The sequence below is a fragment of the Ceratotherium simum genome, chromosome 26 (genome assembly GCF_057802395.1).
Source record: "Ceratotherium simum simum isolate JZ-2026a chromosome 26, ASM5780239v1, whole genome shotgun sequence".
NCBI classification, from domain to species: Eukaryota; Metazoa; Chordata; class Mammalia; order Perissodactyla; family Rhinocerotidae; genus Ceratotherium; species Ceratotherium simum.
In genome coordinates, this window is record NC_141925.1 from 38,561,652 (window position 1) to 38,580,263 (window position 18,612).

General features: G+C 53.9%; 2 protein-coding genes across 7 annotated transcripts in view; one reads left to right on the top strand and one right to left on the bottom strand.

The window, feature by feature from the left end:
• Window positions 1-18,612, bottom strand: part of PTCD1 (pentatricopeptide repeat domain 1) — a 44,530-nt gene that overhangs the window by 17,732 nt on the left and 8,186 nt on the right. The window contains exons 3-4 of one of the 4 annotated variants that reach the window (XM_087417571.1): window positions 10,429-10,441; window positions 1,197-1,689 (exon numbers count right to left, since the gene is read on the bottom strand). In XM_087417571.1, coding sequence (XP_087273697.1) covers window positions 1,197-1,689; window positions 10,429-10,441 — 506 coding nt within the window. Of the gene's footprint in view, window positions 1-1,196; window positions 2,764-2,783; window positions 2,888-3,028; window positions 3,099-10,428; window positions 10,442-18,612 lie in introns of those variants that run through there. The other 3 variants (XM_087417569.1, XM_087417568.1, XM_087417567.1) reach the window with 3 other exon arrangements.
• CPSF4 (cleavage and polyadenylation specific factor 4) lies at window positions 3,280-18,070 on the top strand. Of its 3 annotated transcripts, none has more exons than XM_004440838.3 (8): window positions 3,280-3,513; window positions 6,442-6,492; window positions 8,275-8,427; window positions 10,700-10,795; window positions 11,190-11,283; window positions 12,331-12,403; window positions 13,948-14,118; window positions 17,074-18,070. In XM_004440838.3, exons 1-8 carry the CDS (start codon window positions 3,411-3,413, stop codon window positions 17,140-17,142), a joined length of 810 nt encoding a protein of 269 aa, XP_004440895.1. In that variant the 5' UTR covers window positions 3,280-3,410; the 3' UTR covers window positions 17,143-18,070. The 3 variants fall into 3 exon arrangements, with proteins under 3 accessions (XP_004440895.1, XP_004440896.1, XP_014651101.1); XM_004440839.3 differs by having other exon boundaries at window positions 3,282-3,513; window positions 14,023-14,118; XM_014795615.2 differs by having other exon boundaries at window positions 3,283-3,513; window positions 14,026-14,118.

Here is an 18,612-nt window from a genome sequence, read left to right on the forward strand (position 1 = left end):
ATACGACAGCCAAGCAGGGCCTCACCCAGAAGTTGACAGATGAGCAAAGATCTGAAGGAGGCCAGGGAAGGAGCCATATGGCTATCTAAGGGAACAGCCAGTGCAAAGGCCCTGAGGCAGAAGTGTGCCTAGGAGTTGGAGGAGCAGAGAGGAGGCTGAGGTGGCTGCAGCAGAGTAAGTGAGGCAGAGGGGATGAGAGCAGAGAGATAAGGGGTGTGGAGGGCAGATCCTGCAGCCTTCATAAGCCATTGTGAGGACTTTGGCTTCTCTTTGTTTACTTCTCAACTTTTCATTATGGAAAATTTTAAACATACACAAAAGTAGAAAGAAGAGTATAAGATGGTGAAGAAGAGTGTACAATGATAAAGTTTGGCCAATCTTGTTTCATTTATACCCTGCACTCTCCCCCAAACTGTATTTTTTAAGGCAAATTCCAGACATTCTATCATTTCATTCATAAAATCTTCAACACATACCTCCAAGAGATTTTTAAATAGAAACGGAATGTCATTATCAATATCTAAGAAAGTGAACATCATTGATGTCACTGAATACACTGGGAATTCTGGAGAGAAGAGTAACATTATCTGCTTTCTGCTTTAACAGGATGACTCCGTGCTGCCAGCTGACGGCGGGGCAAGAGGAGGAGAGAGCCTCGGGGAGCCCAGTGCCATGTGTTGTAACAGCTGAGGAGGGCGAGGAGAAGGCTACGCCTGGGTGTTCAGGGGTAGGGTCATGAGAAGCGTTAGGACTGGTGACATTTTGAAGCTAGAGCCAGTGAGAGAAAGAGAAGAGTAGGGGTGACCTGAAGGTATTTGGCCTGGGTAGATACAACAGTGGGATTGCTATTCAGTGAGATGAAGAAAGTATAGGGAAAACAAGGTTGGGAAAAACAATCTCGGTGGATGTAGGTGGGTGTAAGAGAGATGGCGAGGAGGTAGCTGGATACACAGATCAGGAGTCCACGGGAAGGCCAGGCTGGAGATACAAATACCAGAACTGCAGTGAGGAGGCTGGCACTGAAAGCCAGGAGGCTGGCGGGTCACCCGGCGCAGTACCTGGGGTGAGTGAAGACAGAGGAGAGAAGAGCCCTGAGCATCCCAACATTCAGAGATCGGGAAGGCAGGGCCCCTCACAGAATACCGAGCCATGGGCAAGTAGGAGCCAGGAGCAGCAGAATCCACAGGTTCCCTCACCTTCCCTTCCTTGATCAGGTGTTTGCACTGAAAGAAGTACCAGTAAGGGGTGTTTCTTCGGCCCCGCCATGATTTTGGCTCCAGCTCCCTTGCCTCGTCTTCTTCAACACTCTGTTCCCTGAGCCGCAGGTTATACAACTGGGCCGTCGATTTGCGGAACATTCTCCGGGAGGAGTATTTGTCGGAGAGGGTCCCAAAGCTTTCCTCCCCGTCTTCCTCCTGGGTGGCTGTGGGGCTGGGCTGGCTGGGGTCAGAGCTGAGGCTGCCCGTGTTCTTCTGGCTCCCCTGGCCCAGGGGCAGCTGAGAGAGGGAGCTGCTGAAGGCTGCTGGCGCTGGCCGAGTCAGCCCCATGGCCCTCAGCCATGCAGGCCTCTTCCTGCCTCCTGCCCACCTGGCTCTGAGAGGGTCAAGGTGTTGCAGGAGGGACAGTCCCACGGGGTGGGGGCGGGAGAAGAGCTGGGCAAGTTTCACGAGGTCCATCTCTGGCTTTCCCCTCCAGGGCCTGACAAAGGTCAGAAAAAATAATGAAGTCAACTCAGGATCGCAGTCACAAAAAGCAGAAAGAAGACAGAGAAGTGGTGACAAGCCCAGACCGAGATTAGAAAGCCTAGGTTCAGACTGCAGCTCTGCCAAACAACCATCCATGAGTCCCTGGGCACTCACTGCTCTGGCCTCAGCCTCCTTGCCTGTAAACTGGGGTTAACTACAACGTTGCCCACACAGCACTGTAGCAATGACTGAACGAGGTCTCAGATATACACAGTGCAGTACAGTGCTGGCACAGTAAGCAGTCCACGGACAGAAACTATTCTCAAGCCATGATCTACGACACCTGTCACTAAAGCCAGATCTGAGTTTGAGTCCTGGCCAGAGCTGTGACTGGGCCCATTACTTAATCTCCCTGTGCCTCATTCAAATATGATGTTGAAATAAGTATCAAAATGTTTTAAAGACAAACTTATAGCATACTAGTATACATGCTTCTTTTTCTTTTTTATTTATTTATTTATTTATTTTTCCCCCAAAGCCCCAGTAGATAGTTGTATGTCATAGTTGCACATCCTTCTAGTTGCTGTATGTGGGACACGGCCTCAGCATGGCCGGAGAAGCGGTGCGTCGATGCGAGCCCGAGGTCCGAACCCGGGCCGCCAGCAGCAGAGCGCACCCACTTAACCGCTAAGCCACGGGGGCGGGCCCCATGCTTCTTTTTCAAGGCATTAAATAACAAGACCCCATCATGTCAAAGCAGTGCTGAGTGTAAATAACAGCTTGCAGTGGCTGCAGATACTCTGTCTCCAACTATCATTTGCACTCGTCCCCACTTGAAATTACGACTTAATTTCGGGCACAGCTAACGCTACTCGTCCGTCAGTCACGGAAAGCAATGCTCCATTTCACACAGAGAAAATAAAGGTGTCATTTTCTTCCTACCCAAGTTCATTAACCTGCCCAGACTAATAACCCCTGAATTAGAGGCACGCTGCCGCTGTCCTTCCTCTGGGTACCCGCTCCCCGCCGACGCTCCCCGGACCCTCAGGCCACCGGGACCCCTGTCCACACTGGCCTTCAGAGCCTTGGTTTCCTCACCGGGCGCCCCCGGCTCCGACCCCGGCTGCGAAACTCGCTACCTCTCTGGCCTGTCCCCGCCAACGTCCCGGGCTCCGGATCAAATAGGAACTCGCTCGAAGAATCCGGCCCAGTGAACGCGGCCCCACGCCCGCCCGGCACCGCCTAGCCCCCCGCGTCACCTCCCACCCTTCCCCGCCTCGCTCCCCGCCAGGCCTCGCGTCAACCCCAGTGGCGCCCCAGCCTCGCCGCGCCGCAGAACCTACTCTCCTTCCCCGCCACCTCTGGCGCGCGCCCCAGGCGACTTCGCGCAAGCGCAGTCCGCGTCACGAACTCCCCGTGCACGTGGTTTCAGGTTACCCGCGGCCCAGAGGACAGGCGGGCGTTCGGCTGGCGGCTAGCCGGGCCTAGCGGAGCGGCCCGTACTCCGCGCTCGATTGGCCCGGTCTGGACGGGCGACGGGCAGGCGCGGGCTCCGGGCGCTCCCGGCATCCCTCGGGCGGCGGTGGCGGCGGTGGCGGCGGCGGCGGCGGCGAGGCGAGGGGAGGCGGTGGCGGACCGTGTGCGGCCGGGCCGGCGGAAGGCAGAGGTGTGAGCGCGGCGAGGGACCTGAAGGGGAGCCGGGCCGGTGGGGCCGCCGCCGCCGCCATGCAGGAAATCATCGCCAGCGTGGACCACATCAAGTTCGACTTGGAGATCGCGGTGGAGCAGCAGCTCGGGGCGCAGCCGCTGCCCTTCCCCGGCATGGACAGTGAGCGCGGGGCCGGGGCCGGGGCCGGGGCCGGCGGGCGAGGGGCGCGACCGACTCGGTCCCGGGACCCTCTCAGTCCCAGGAGCCCGTCCTCTGGGCTCCGGGATGTCCTCCCCCTCGGTTCGGGACCTTCTCCTTGGTCCCAGGATCCCCTTCTCTGGGTTCCGGGACGCCTTCCCCCCGGGTTCGGGAGCTCTTCCCCTTCGGTCCCGGGGATCCTTTCCCCCCGGTCCTGGGATCCCCTTCTTCCTGCACTCGGACTCCAGAGCCCTTTCCTCGGATCGTCGATTCTCTGGGCTCTTGTAAGGCAATCTTAAGGAGAGCAGGACCATGTCCTCTTGTTCAAAGAATTCTTGAGTGAAGGCGGGTATCTCGGATTGGCAGTTACTCCCTCCTCCCTCTAACTACAGGAAAGTACTAAGATAGCCCCCTTTCCCACCTCCAGCCCCCCCGCTTTGAGCGCCCTCCTCTTGTTTTCATCCAAATTGGGATATTGGATGACTCATGCTGAGGGAAGGACCACCTCTCCCTCTCTGTCGGAGACCCACAGTTAAAGACTCTCAAGCTCCATTCCTCTCCTAGGACTCGCACTTCTGAGAGCCTATCCCCACTTCTTCTCTGGACCCCAACTCTGGGTCATTCATGACACCTGGGCAGTTGCCTGGGCTCCCTCCATTCTCCTTCACATGGTGGCTCCTGCTTCCCCCACGCCCTCACTTAGGTGGGATGTCTAGGACTTGAAAAGAAACCAGCAGTTTTCTTGTCTTCTCACCTTTCCGGATACAGTTGATGTCTGACGCTATAACATTAAAGCTCAGAGGGCTCTTAGAAGTCACTGAGTTCAATCCACAGCTGGGGCAACTGAGGCCTGGGTGGGGGAAGGGACTGGCTGAAAACCACTCAGTGCCTGGGGAGCTGGGTAAGCTCTCCAGAGTTCTTGACTGGTTCTGTTTGCAGTTCCCTGTGCTGTCTCACATAGCTGCTAGTGGACTTTGGCCCGTGTTCAACCACCGGTCCCTGGTCTGGTAGAGACTCCCTGCAGCCTTATTCCCCTCAAGTGCACTTCTGCACACATGGCCTCAGGTGTCCCCCTCATGCTGACACTTCTGTGTGAGATGTTGCTTATACCCAAGAGACATACCTCAGACAACCTTATTTTATACGTGCACAAGCACCATCTCCACTGTGTATGTCTTATAAGGAACTGCTCAAATTCAAATACACACTTATTTATCTACCCTTCGATGCATGTGATCACCTCGTGCTTGTACACGTACATCCACTTGGGCACACGTGGCCTTTTCCTGTGTTGGTGGCACTAGCTTGAGACCATGGAAGGTCCATGCAGGGCAGCTCTTTCCCTCCCACCTTTTTTCAGCCTGGGACCACAGATACTTGAGTCTGTGAGGGCAGGCGCAGTGGCGAGGGGCCCACACACCTATTCTTAGGGAGGGTCAAGGACAGCCTAGCCATGCGTGTGGCCCTAGCCTCCCGCCTCAGACTTGGTAGGTGCCCTCAGCACTCACTGCCTGCCCTCAGATTGAGTTCATTGTGTTAAAGCCCAGGGCGGCCACAGCCCTTCCTCCCTTGTCCCTGCACTTCATTCCTGTCTTAGTTTTGGGAAGAACTGTCAGTTCTGCCCTCAAGGCATGCTCTTTTATCCTGTCCGCCTGAAACCACTAGACTTCTGGCTTTAAGTAATGAAGCAACCTTAATCTCTGAAAAGAACGAAGGCCCAGAAATACTCTTAAGTGATACATTTTTTAGTGTAAGACTTTTTAGACTTTTTGAAATGCAAATGAATGACAGTGTTATGACTCCCAGTTCTACAACCTTAAGTCTGTCCTAGCAAAATCTGCCTGCTTCTAAGAAGCCAAGGAATCTCGTGCAAGTTAGCAAGGAGAGGCACGTAAATGGCCTTCAGAGATGCTGTCACTGGGTTTTCAGCCATTCTAAAATGCCTGCTGATAGAGAAAACTGTTTTTGAAGCCACGACAGTTTATTCTGGTAGCCATGGCAGGCGAATTTCTGGTGTCGTTAGAACAGCTTACTCCTGGAGCCCACTGACTTCTACCATGTTCAGCTTTTATTCTCCTGTACCCCTCTCCTGAGCCGGCTGCATCTGTGTAAGCAAGAGACTGTGCTCCTTTAATAATTGTGTGTTGATGTTGCATATTAAGAGCAGTCCTGCTTCTGTGTCTTTTTTTTTTTTTTTTTTGGTGAGGAAGTTCAGCCCTGAGCTAACATCTGCCAGTCCTCCTCTTTTTGCTGAGGAAGACTGGCCCTGGGCTAACATCCGTGCCCATCTTCCTCTACTTTATATGGGATGCCGCCACAGCATGACTTGCCAATCGGTGCGTCGGTACGCGCCCGGGATCCGAACCTGGGCCGCCAGCAGCGGAGCGCGCACACTTAACCGCTATGCCACCCGGCCGGCCCCTTCTGTGTCTTAAATTATGCTTTTCCTTTCAGAATAGCGTCTCCGAGGCACTCGCCTCTTCTCTGCAGCCTGTCCCTCCTCAGAGTCCCCATTTGCTTTTTTGTGCTTCCTGCCTCACGTTAAAGTGCCGGTGAATTAGCCCTCTGGAAGGTCCGAGCTAGGGGTAATTAATTTCTGTGATCTTGTGCTCCATCCTTCCTTCTCCCACCCACTTGTAACTCCCTGAAAGCGTCTTGCTTACAGAAGGCTTTCAGAAAGCATGGAGTAATGACTGGTCTCAATGTATATGTCTCATTTTGCAGGGAATGGCTGAAATAAGCTTTTTCCTTGCTTGGTGGGACATGGCATTTTTTTGCTAGTCTGTTTCCTATATCCTGAACCCTTCGTGAGTTAAGGGCCAGAAGGCTTCCCTCCCTGTCTGGAGACATCACCAGTAGCAGTCGCAGCTTGCTTTGTTTGATGCCTTTCCTTTTCTCTCGTTTCTCCAGAGTCGGGGGCTGCTGTCTGTGAGTTCTTTTTGAAAGCTGCCTGTGGCAAAGGTAAGAGACCCCTGGCTCCTGACATTCCTCCTGAGGAATCCCACCACCCTGGGGATGGGTTGCCAAGCGGTGCATCAGTGCGCGCCCGGGATCCGAACCGGTGAACCCCGGGCCGCCGCAGCGGAGCGCACACACTTAACCACTTGCGCCACCGGGCTGGCCCCTCGTGGAGTCTTGTTCATACTGACCAGGCCTTAACAGAGGCTGCACTATCCACTAATGAGCAGACTGTCCACTAATTTATAAGGATAAGTATCACTGGGCAAGACCTTACGTGCCATGTATAGGACCGGGCATTTTTCTTTCTGTAGGCAAATTTATCTGGAAACTAAATTTTAATCAGAAGCTTGAATAGGGAGCAGAGAATTAGAGCAAGGGGGCTGGTTTTTTTTTTTGTTTTTTTTTTTTTTTTAAAGATTTTATTTATTTATTTTTCCCCCAAAGCCCCAGTACATAGTTGTATGTCATAGCTGCACATTCTTCTAGTTGCTGTATGTGGGATGTGGCCTCAGCATGGCTGGAGGAGTGGTGCCTCGGTGCGCACCCGGGATCCGAACCCGGGCCGCCGGCAGCGGAGCGCACGCACTTAACCGCTAAGCCACGGGGCCGGCCCTTGGGGGCTGGTTTTAATGGATGATTTTTCAAGTTTTGATTCTAATCTCAGTCATCTGCCACTAAAGTGATAGACCTGCCGGATAGATCAGCCAGCTTGACCTCTGGCCCTCTGGTCGGGTAGATCAGCCAGCTTGACCTCAGGCCCTCTGGTCGGGACATTATTCCCCCGCTGGGCTCCTGGTCTCATTCTCATCTCTTCCCTTGGTTGTTCTGCCCTTCTGACCAGCCACCTTCTGTTAGCGCAGCCATCCTTAACATGGGGCACTACGACTGTCTGTGTTAACTGATATAGCACATGTGGCTATTTAAATTTAAATTAATTAAAATAAAATAAAGAACGCAGTTCCTCACTCACACTAGTCATATTTCAAGTGCTTCATAGCCATGTATTGCTAGTGGCTGCCATATTGGACAACATAAATAGAGAACATTCCCATCATTGCAGAAAGTTCTGTTAGATAGGGCTGGTCTAGATCTTTCCCAGTCATAGCGTCATTCTGGTTAGGCCTTCCAGGAGTCCTGCCAGGCCACTAGTTAGAAATATGACTTTCCTAGGGTATGGCTCTGTCCCATCTGGGGTGATGATCACTCAGATGCTGCTACAAAAGGCAGACCTCCCCTAGTTTGTATACAACGCATTTCTTCAGTTCTGAAGTTGATCTTTCTTAATTCTTGGAGGCTAAGTGGACACTTTTAACAAGAGATGGAGCCTGCCTTGGGTCCAGGCTTCTGCTGGTGGTCCTCTTTACATTCTATATTTTAGGGCTGTGTTTCCCACACCCTGGGCTTTCTTTTACCACCCCTACAAGTTCCACGTACCCCTGGAACTATTCTTTAAGTAAATTAAGAGATAAACTCATCCTCTTCCCCAGGATTGTTAAGCCTCCACTTTACAGTAATATCTGTGAAATGATTTGATGTTTTCGATTCTTTCCAAAACACTTTAAAATACAATACGTAACTATTAAAACTTAAAATATGTGCCCATGTACAGAACTGCCTAAAATCACATTGCCTTCTTCCAGCGGCACCCACACCACCTTCCAGGACGTGCTGCTTTCAGATGCTTGGGGGAGGTGTGGGGTGAAATCACCTCGGCTCCCCTGGCCCAGTGCCCCTGGGCTTAGGGCCGCCTCCCTCCTTACACCACCGTGTCTTCCTTGACAGGGGGCATGTGCCCATTCCGCCACATCAGCGGTGAGAAAACAGTTGTGTGCAAACACTGGCTGCGGGGGCTCTGCAAGAAGGGAGACCAGTGCGAGTTCCTGCACGAGTACGACATGACCAAGATGCCCGAGTGCTACTTCTACTCGAAGTTCGGTAAGGCGGCTGGCAAGGCCCCCCCTCCACCCAGATCCCCAGCCTCAGGCGCCCTGGGGAGGCTCCACCGAGAACAAAGGCCCAGAGGGGTTAGGCAGCTGCTCAACGCACCCACAGTGTCTGCTGCCTCCCATCTTTCCAGCTTCACATGAGGACCTTGGGCAGTGCCTCCCAACCTCAGCTGGCCCTTAAGTTACGGGAAGTTATGGTTATTCTCTAATAATCCCTATGGCTTTGTAGTGCTTCAGTTTTTTGAGCACTTTCAGGTACCCTGGAAAGTTGAGACTAATGAGGGTCTCATGGTGGGTGAGTGAGCAGTGCCGCTGGCTGGAGGCCTGTCTCTGCTCATGTCGGCCTTCCCCCCTAAATCAGCCTCTTCTTCCAGCGTGGGACTGATTGCCCCCGGGCCTGAGTTGGTTCCTTCTCTCTGGGAGTGTGATCCAGGGTAGTCGCTTGTCCGTCCTAAACAGCCCTTAAGAATAGCAGGTCTGGGGCAGCCCTACTCTTCACCTTGAGACTGAGATTGCCTTGATCCCTGCTTAGAGGACACGTGGCCTCAGCGGTCCTGAGTGGACTGCATGGAGAAGCAGGGGAGTGCTGGGGGGCGTGGGCTGGCAGGGGGCAGCCCAGCTGTTGTGCTCCCTGATTGAACTAGAATCCCCTGGCTCTCTGCTCTGGGTGAGGTTGCCCAGGAAGAAGCCCTGTTGGTCAGGACAAGGGTGGGCTCTGACCTCTGGACTGCTGGCCCCGGGCCCTGTGCAGGGTCCAGTGGGAGGCTGGAAGCCTGCTGTACTCTTTGTGGGGTGCTGAGGAGGGCTGGACGTGCACGCTTTCAGAGCACTGTTGCCAGAGGAGTCTTTAATTATTTCAGCAGCGCAACAGGCTTGGCGTGCTGGCTTGTTAATAATTGTGGCTTTTTTGTAGAGGCAGCATAAGCTGCGAAGTCAGAGCACAGACAGACAGAAATAGGACCCAGGCTTCCCAGCTACCCCACTATCTCCCCCACCCCGAGCAGCACTGGAAGGGAGCAGTGGCTTCTCCGTGGGCGCCATCTCCCATCTGGCCCCAGAGGCTGGAGCCAGCCCTCCTGGGCAGACTCTTGAGGGCACCTTTGCAGGCTGGCCTGGGTTCTCTCCCTCCCTGCTGATGGCCCAGAAGCCCCCAAGGCCTCTGATGCTCCCTGCCTGCCCTTCCCCTGCAGTGCCTGCCCTGGTGCAGACACACTGTCCGCAGCTCCTGTGCCACAGGTGACACAGGTGAGTGTCCCCCTTCTAGGCACCGGAGGGACAGTAGTGAAGCAGACAGACCCAGTCCGTGCCCCGTGGAGCTTTTGCTCTGGTGGCCGCGGAAGGAGGCAGCGGATACACTAGTGAGACAAATAAAGAATTATTCTCGATAAGTGCTGTGAATGAAATAAACAGCGATGGGACCACAGGAGGAAATCTCCTGTAGGCAGAGTGGTCAGGGAAGGCCTCTCTGAGAGACCTGAGCTGGGAACTGAAGGCTAAGAAGGGGCCAGTCCTGGCAGAGGCCACTGTGGCTGGGGGAAGGAGGAGACTGGGGAGGGGTGGGACTTGTGGGTCTGAGGAGGAGTTTGCGTTTTCTTTGCACAGCAGTGGTGAGGTTGGCCTCTCGTGTGTGCCAGGGTCTGGAGAGGACAAGTGTGAAAGAGGTGTGGCCGCCCGGTTCCCAGAGTTGGGCGAAAGGTGCTGGGGGCCAGCTGGGCAGATTGCTCCTGAGAGGGGCTGTCATAAAGGCTTTATCATGTCCTACCGCAGAGACCCAGCCTTGAGTTCCCAAATCTTCCCCACTTTTGTCCTAAAAGGTAGAATCCTCAGACCTTTTCCCTGTCGCAGCTGGTAGGTGTGAAGAACTGATCGGAGTGGAACAGTCATTTCCTGGTCTCAGCTGGTACATTTGCATATCTAGGTCCCCATGGTGCCTGGGACGCCCCCTCTGACTGGGAAAGGGGTGGAGTGATGAGTTATTTGATGGATGTACCCTGTGCCTGGCCCTGTCAGTGTCATTAACCCTCGTGGCAGCGCGGACACGTGTGAAGGAAGGACCCTCAAAGCCTGTGTACAGGTCAGGAACCAGGCTCTGAGACACTCTGCCCTAGGTCTCAGGGCTCGCCAGGCTGGGACCAGACACCAGAACCGCCTGGCCCTCCTTGCTGCACAGCAGGCCCCGGCCTTGGGAGAGGCTGAGGTGGGTCTGGGTCCAGCTCCCCCAGAGCTGTCCCAGGTAGACACATGTCTGGGTTTCCCTGCAGGGGAGTGTAGCAACAAGGAGTGTCCCTTCCTGCACATCGACCCCGAGTCCAAGATCAAGGACTGCCCTTGGTACGACCGAGGCTTCTGCAAGCACGGTAGGTGTTGGGGTGCCTGGGCACCTCCCGCGAGAGGCCGGTCTTCGCTTCCTCTGCCCACATGCCTCTCTACATGTCCCACCTGTTCCAACAAAACCCGGTGTTAGGCATTTTGGGACTAGTGAGGCTTTTTCACACCCTCAGCTCACTGGAGCTTCCCAAGGCTCCCATGTGGGCTCATTCACACCTTATTTTTCATAAGGAAACTAGCATTTCAGAGGTTGTCGCCCTGCCCACTGTCCCCTATGAATAAGAGTCAGAGCCAGCATTTGAAGACCTGCTCCTACTCTGCACCCCAGGCAGCGGTGTGGGCAGGGCTCTGACTGGCAGAGGGGCACGAGGGCATCCCCTGAAGAGGGGACTGTCTGCGTGACCCAGATGCTTGGCTCCCCAGGTCCCCTTTGCAGGCACCGGCACACGCGGAGAGTCATCTGTGTGAATTACCTCGTAGGATTCTGCCCGGAGGGGCCCTCGTGTAAATTCATGCAGTGAGTAGCCACCCCTGTCCCCCAACCCTGCTCCTTCCCCAGGCCCTGCTGCCCTCCATATCTTTCACTGGGTGGTGTCTTGCATATCATTAGGGACTGCAGGCTAAGAACCTGTGCCCTAAAGGAAGGGAACTTCAGTTTCAGGGCCTCCTATATGGGGCCCTGTGCTTGGGGTTCCACTAGTTCATGTAATTGTCACAAATGCGAAAGAGAGAATGTCCCCATTTCACACGTGAGAATGCTGAGGCTCAGAGCTCAGCCAGTGGCCAGGGCCACGTGGTGGCATCTGGTCAAAGGCAGGTCTGTGGGCCTCTGAAGCCGGGTTCTCCTTGCCCAGCAGGGCTCAGTGCTTCTGTCCTGGCCCTCAGTGCACATCTGTCACTTTGGGTGGTTGTAGGGCTGGGCTTCTCTCTGGGGTGGTGCTGGGACCACAGAGTAGCATCTCCCTGCCCCCCACCCCAGCGGCCTCTGTCGACACCACTGACACTTGCACAGAAGCACAGTGTCCTGGTTGCTGCCACACAGTGGGCAGGTGGCTGGTGCTGCCTACTTGGTCCTGCTCCCTAGATGAGAGCCCAAGAGCCTACAGGTGGCCCGGGGATTCTTGCTGGCAGAGTGGGCAGGCGTGTCCCTCAGGGATTCTGTGTTGTCAGAGGAGTCTGACACTTGAGTTAGAGTGTGTGGTCGGAGGGGGTTCTGTGCGTAAAGCCCCTCGTGGAGTAGGCTCATGCCCTCTGACAGTACCAACTGCTGTTCCCTTCATTTCTCTGAGCAGCACTTGCCCCACGTCTCACAGCTAGGAGTGGGCAGAGCTGGGCCTGAGCCCAGGCACGTCAGATTGTTTCTCCCTGCTGTCTGGTGACCTCAGGTGGACCTGAAAGCCAGCACCCACCCCACATCCAGGTGGTTCGTGTTGCTCTGTACTTGGGCAGGGCTGGCTCTGATTTTCCTGGGGCCGAAGTTAGAGAACACTGCCTGGCCTACTTCCTCTCTCATCCTCTCTTCTCCTTCTCTTGTTCTCATCCCCTCTGGCTGCCGGGTGACCAGCCCTCGATTTGAACTGCCGATGGGAACCACGGAGCAGCCCCCACTGCCGCAGCAGACGCAGCCTCCAACAAAGGTACCGTGCCCTGGCCCCTCCTTGGCCTGTGGTGCTGCCAGCCCTGGCAGTGCCCTTGCAGCAGAGAACTCGGTGCCTGCCTTGGTGCATGATCTGCTGGAGGTCCAGCTGGAGCCCTTGTGAGAGGAGAGCAGGGGAGGAGGCGGGAGAGGAGGGGAGTCACCCTGAGTTCCAGCAGAAAATTTGGAGAGCAAAGCAGTTTGCATCATCCTGTAGATAGAGGGCTGTCTGCTGGAGCCGAATGCCCACCTGGCTTCTCTTGCCTGCTTGCCTGGCGAGTGCTGCGGCAGCTCACCAGCACCCTCTGTGGGAGCCGCAGTGGAGGGCAGTGTAGGCACCATGTGTCTGTTGCTCTTGCTTCCAGTTCAGACACTTCCCTTTACAAATGGGAAAACTGAGACTCCTAGAGGGAGGGACTCACCTGAGGTGCCACAGCTGGCCAGGAGCAGACCCGAGGCACTCTGGCCAGTGCCGTTATTGCTCTCGGTGGAGGCTCTCGACTGCATAGAACAGAGGGCTGAAGGGCCAGCTGGCTCCAATTTTCTAGACAAGGGGGTCCCACAACCCAGCAGTGGGCTGACCCCCTCAAGTATGAGAGGAGAGGGGAATGCCATAGACAAACGGGAATCTGCAGCAGCCCTTCCAAAACCAAGGGCACCCTGGGTTTGGTGATGGGATTCGGGGGTAGGGGGCCCAGAGGAAGGGCTGGCCAAGTGCACCAGGCAGAGTCTCGACAGGCTGCGTAAACCTGCCCACCGATCTTGAAGCCTTACCTCTTACCGGGTTGGATTCTGAGCCCGTTGCCAAAGCCCCGCCTGGCCCTCCTCAGTGCTAGACGCTGAGCAGCCAGGAGGGGATGTAGCTGCACCTGCTGCATTGACCGCCACCCTCAGGAGGTTGTGGGGCAAATCAGATGGAACTCCTCATCAGCAAAGGAATTCCTGGGTGTGGGTACAGCCCTGACGACCTGGGCTTTCTAACCTGGGGTTCCTGCATTTATGGGGACCAGAGCCAGGAACCCACTTGCTTGAGACATGGCCTTGCTGTCCAGTCCCCACACCAGGAGCCCCGGTCCCCCTTGCTCTCATGACTCCCTAGTTGGAGGGCCCTCTCAGCCCGTAGACCGCAGGTCAGCGTGTCAGCCTCCAACTGTTTTTCTGTGACTGTTGCTCGCCGTGTAGGCTGCTAAACATCTGGCTGAACCAAGCGTTCATCCTGACCTGAAGCTAGAACCTCAGAAACAAAAGTAAGGCCTGCTCATGCCCTCGCCCCACTGCCCCAGAGACCTCCTCGTCTCTTTGGTGTTTTGTTTTCTACTTTTATTTTTCGTTTTTGTGTGTCTGCATGGTGTTTTTCGGGCAGTGGCTCCTGCCATCATCACCAGATGTTTCTTTTCTGCCTGCTCTCCTGAGTGGGGCCAACGTGGAAGCCCTTCTTCCTGCTGGTCATGCGGGAGAAGTCCCGCCCTCTTTTTTCCTGTCCCCATTGGTAGTCTGCGTGCACGTGTTTTCCGCAGTAAAACCGTGTTGTGTAACTCTTTCCAGCAAAGTAACAATCCGCCATTACAAAGGTCGTCCTCCTTGATCCAGTTAACGAGTCAGAACTCTTCTCCCAATCAGCAGAGAGCCCCACAGGTCATCGGGGTCATGCAGAGTCAAAACAGCAGTGCAGGCAACCGGGGACCCCGGCCGCTGGAGCAGGTCACCTGTTACAAGGTGAGTCCCGGAGCTGGGGGCGGCATGGGGTCTTCACAGTTAGTGGCCATTCCCACATTCCCCAGATAGTTAATTTTGAAAAATGAAAACATCTTTGTTTTTGCTTATTGTAAAAGTGGGCCACTCTGATGGGCTAGAGACCATCCTACTTCCTTCCACACACCAAGGCCAGGTAAACGAACGATTCAACACGCTGTTGAATGAATGAAGTGTGCTTGCAAGAAAGGGAGGGAAATCTTCCAGAGGCTAGGAACAAAGTGGAAGCACAAATCCAGGGAGGAGGAGCCTCTGTTGTCCTCAGAACCCACGTGGGCACACCCAAGGGAAAGGGATGAAGCTTAAGGCCCACGCAGGGAGGAATCAGATTAGAACACCCTTTTCCTCGCCTACACACACACATACAGGACACTCTTTTAAACTTATAAAGGGTAAACTTTTGAAAAACCTACTAGAAAACTTGTCTGTCTCATTCTTGGGTCTGCATGGAAAGGAGAGATAAAAGTCCCTTGAGAGTTTGTAGTCACTGGTGGGCCTTCCATGAGTTCAGGCCTATATTCATACCCTTGGTAAGGGCTGAAAGGCTGCAGAGTTTTCTAATCTAAAACAGCTCCAGCTGAGTGCCTGGCTCTTTGAGGAATTTATCCTCAACCCAGACCACACAGAATTCTCACAGCTAGAGTTCCAAAGATGAGTTCATAATTAGAAATCACAAAATGTAGAAGGAAATGAGCACCGAGTGAGTCAGCAGAAACAACTGACAACAGAAGTAGATTCGCGGAGACTTCAGATTTGGGAATTATTAGACAAAATGCAAAGTTAGTACACGCTTTTTGTAAAAACTTTTAGATGATGTAGAAGTGTTTGGGATACAAAATGAGTGTTGTCCCTTATTCCCACCTTTCCTACAACAGCCACATATTCAGTGTATCTCACACTTTCTGGTTTTGGTACTCCTTTACACTCCAAACTCCTAGAGAGGACCCTGCCAGGGCCCCTGGACCCCACTCGGAGAACTGCTCTTCTAAACTTCTAGTCACAAAAGCACCAGGATGGTATATATTTTAATATCAATAGGACCCTAATATGTATAACATTCTATAGTCTCTTTTTCTTTACAATATATTGTGGGTCTCTCTATGTCAGTATATGTAAATCTAATCTTTTTCAGTGGCTGCATAATATAACCACAATTTATTTTACCAGTTCTCTGTTGGTAGACAATTAAGTTATTTAGTTTTTGCTGCTAAAAACAGTGCTGAATCTGACACTTAGACATTTGTGAGCTCTTGTCTGATGATGTTGGTAGCATCCATGAATCCAATTGGAAGGTCCGAGTCAAAAGGCGTATACTGAAAATGTTCCTAGACATTTTAAAGAAAGGCCGAGCCACTGGTCACTTCTCACGGCCATCAGACACTCACTGAGCACCTGCTCTGTGCCACCTTTGCTGAGAGAACAAAGACTGGTGCTGCTTTCCTGGGAGGCGTCTGTGTTCGGGGGGCAGGGTGGGGGAGAGTGCCCAAAGACACAATAGTTAAAAGTGCATGTGGATTCAGGGAAGGCCTCAGAGATTTCTGAGCCTGAGCCCTACCAGGAGAGGAGAGTAGAGAGAGCGGGTGTGGAGAAGGTGAGGTGAACCCGGAGGCCTGCCCCATGCAGAGCAGACAGCTTCCAACTGGTCAGTTCTTAAGGACAGTGAGGAAACTTAGGTGTCCTGAGGCAGCCTAGCTGACATCTTGCCCCCGTCCAGGAGTCTTCAGCAGGGCTTCCTCTGAAGCAAGCTCTCCTAAGTCCTGAAATCTTAGCAAGGTGGTAGCGGGGACCTGACAACTTCTTACCAGGGGCGCTTCACAGTTAGTATTCAAGATTCCTCATGGGAATCCTGGATTCCCAGGATCAGCCGTGGAGGCCGATGGACATGCCAAGTGCCGTGAAGGGGCCCACGTAGTCCCTCCCTCTGGTCCTCACATCAGCTGAAGGGCTGACTGGTAGCTACACAGGCTACTCATCCATACAAAGGTCACACCTACAGATCAGACAGACTTGAAAACATGGGGACTGTGGGGTCAGCGGAATACAGCGGGCAAGAGTTCTGGGCAGTGACCAGGCAGAGCATGAATTCCAGGCCAGGGAAGTAGGGACTGGGAGGGCACTGGGTGGGTAAATGCAGAGTGGTGCCCTTACCCTTCTCACGACCCCTTGTTCAGTGCTTGAGACTGCTGATCTTATAATTCCCTTCTGCTTTTTGAGGAGTAACAGGAATGAATGAAGAGAAGCTAAGGAAGGGCCTGGATATTCAGAGCCGAGACAAGCAAGTCAGGGTTGGTGCTAGGTTTTTGAGGGGTGATTCTATGGGTCTGTTCACCCAAGTCTAACTGACGTCCCGTCTCTCTGATCCTGTGACCAAAACCTGTCCCCAGTGGTAGCTTAGGCAGGTATGCAAGAGCCAAGAGGGAAAACTCTGGGTGCAGCCCACCCTCAGTGTCCACAGCAATGAATCCCCAAGGTGGGGGAGGAACTGGGTGGCTTCTCTTGTGTTGTTCCCTCCCGTCTCCAGGGAGTCCCAGAACGGTGCCTCAGAGGTAAGTGACCGGCCAGCTGTGTCCAGGGTTGGTTCCTGGACAGGCGGGGGAGCTCTGGTGCCATGGGCTTCCCTTCTTCCTGTCACCCACCCTGAGAGCCCTTCCGTGGGCAGGCCCGATACAGCTTCTGCTGTGTGCTCAGATCCTCCTCTGGCCCCAGCAGTCTCTCTTCCATCTGCTGAGTTGCTGGCTGCAGTTTCTGCGCCACTGTACCTTCTGGAGCTCCCTTCCCCTTGAGTGTGAGAGCATATCTGTACCACTGAGAATGTCAGAATCCCGGTCCCCAGCCTGGTATTTGGTGGGTGCTGCCTTCGTTGAAAATTGCATTTGAAAACAGTGTTTTTGTCTCCTCCTTCCTTTCTGCTGTTCCCAGTGTGGTGAAAAAGGACACTACGCCAACAGATGCACCAAAGGGCACTTGGCCTTTCTCAGTGGACAGTGACAGCAGCTGGAGGCAGCTCAGAGCAGCCCAAGGGGCCCCACTGTTGGGGACGACGCTGGGCCCTCCTTGGGAGTGTGTACTTAACTGTTTAATGCCAGTGTTGGGGCAACTTTGGCTAGAGCTGACAGGCAGGCACGCTGGGGTTCATCATTCTGAGGGGCTATGTCTGTCAGTTTCCCTATCATTTTGCTGTCATCTTTTTTTTAAAAGGGGACATGTGCTCCAGTTTGGTCCCTCAAGTCGGCGTCATGTTTGTCTAGGCATCAAGGCCTCCTGTCTGGGAATCCCTGCGCACCGCCCTCTGGGGAGGGAGGAAGTTGTGGGGCAGGGCTTGTGCTAAGCAGTTCTGTACAGAAGACAGACGGTCCTTCCCCTCAGGGCCTCGTTATATAATAACACCAGTTCTTGGGGACCCCGGGGGCTAGTGGATCATTTAAAGCTGCGGCCAGGTCAGGCCTGCTTCCTCCACATCCTGCTGAATTCCGAAGCTGTGCCTATCCATGTGATTTGAAGGAGGCAGCCCTTCAGGGCAAACTCAAGTGCGCTTGTTGCCTCCGCCTGCTCCTGCTCCTGCTCCTGCTCCAGGGTGGCAGCGGCGGAGAGGAGGGGTGCAGGGCTCTCAAGGGTGAGGGTCTTTTTCTTCTGGGCTTATTTTCTTGGGGCACCTGCCTAACAGTGTTTAAGGTATACCTTACGCTGGAGCTGCAGACCACCCTTTAAATAGATGACCCAGTCCATCTGTGTACCTACCTCCTGCCCCATCAAGCGTCTGTGCTGTCATTCAGACACCTTTGGCCTATGGAGGAGCCACCCTGCTCCTGAGCCTCGAAATGTGAAACCATCACCTGCAGCCGGCTGGGCAAGTGGGCCTATCCAAGTTCAATTACAAGAACCATTTTTATGAAGTTGATTAAAGCTTGTTTTTTAAGCTGTGTCTCATTACTTCAGGGACTCTGTGCAGAGGAGAGGACTCTTGCTACTGGCTGCACTAGCTGTCTGGCACAAAGCTCTGCTACTGGTGCTCACTTGTCCCCTTTCAACAAATGTGAATCTCACCAAGGGCAGCCAAGCTGCCAGGGAAAGAGGCCTTTATACTGGCAGCTGGTAAAGTCTGGAGCTTGGCCTTTGGAACATCCACCTAGCAGGTCTCCTGCCTTCATCTCAGATGTTGGATATTACTTTATTCAAACTCACATCTTCTAGGAGATAATTAGCCACAGCATCCCAGCCCCTTATACTCCATGCAATATATGTGCTCACCACACACCCCTCAACAAGAAACTGGTTCTGGCCCTCATGTCACTTACTTTACTGAAGACCTTTGATGAAGATGAAGGGTAAGGAAGAGGGTGCTGGATACAGGGGCAGTTGTGAGCTATCGAGACTGTGCTTTCCCTCACCGCCCCCCCATCACCCACTGAGCTTCCTGCAGGTCAGCCTCCCTCACCAGGAGGGCCCACACTACCACAG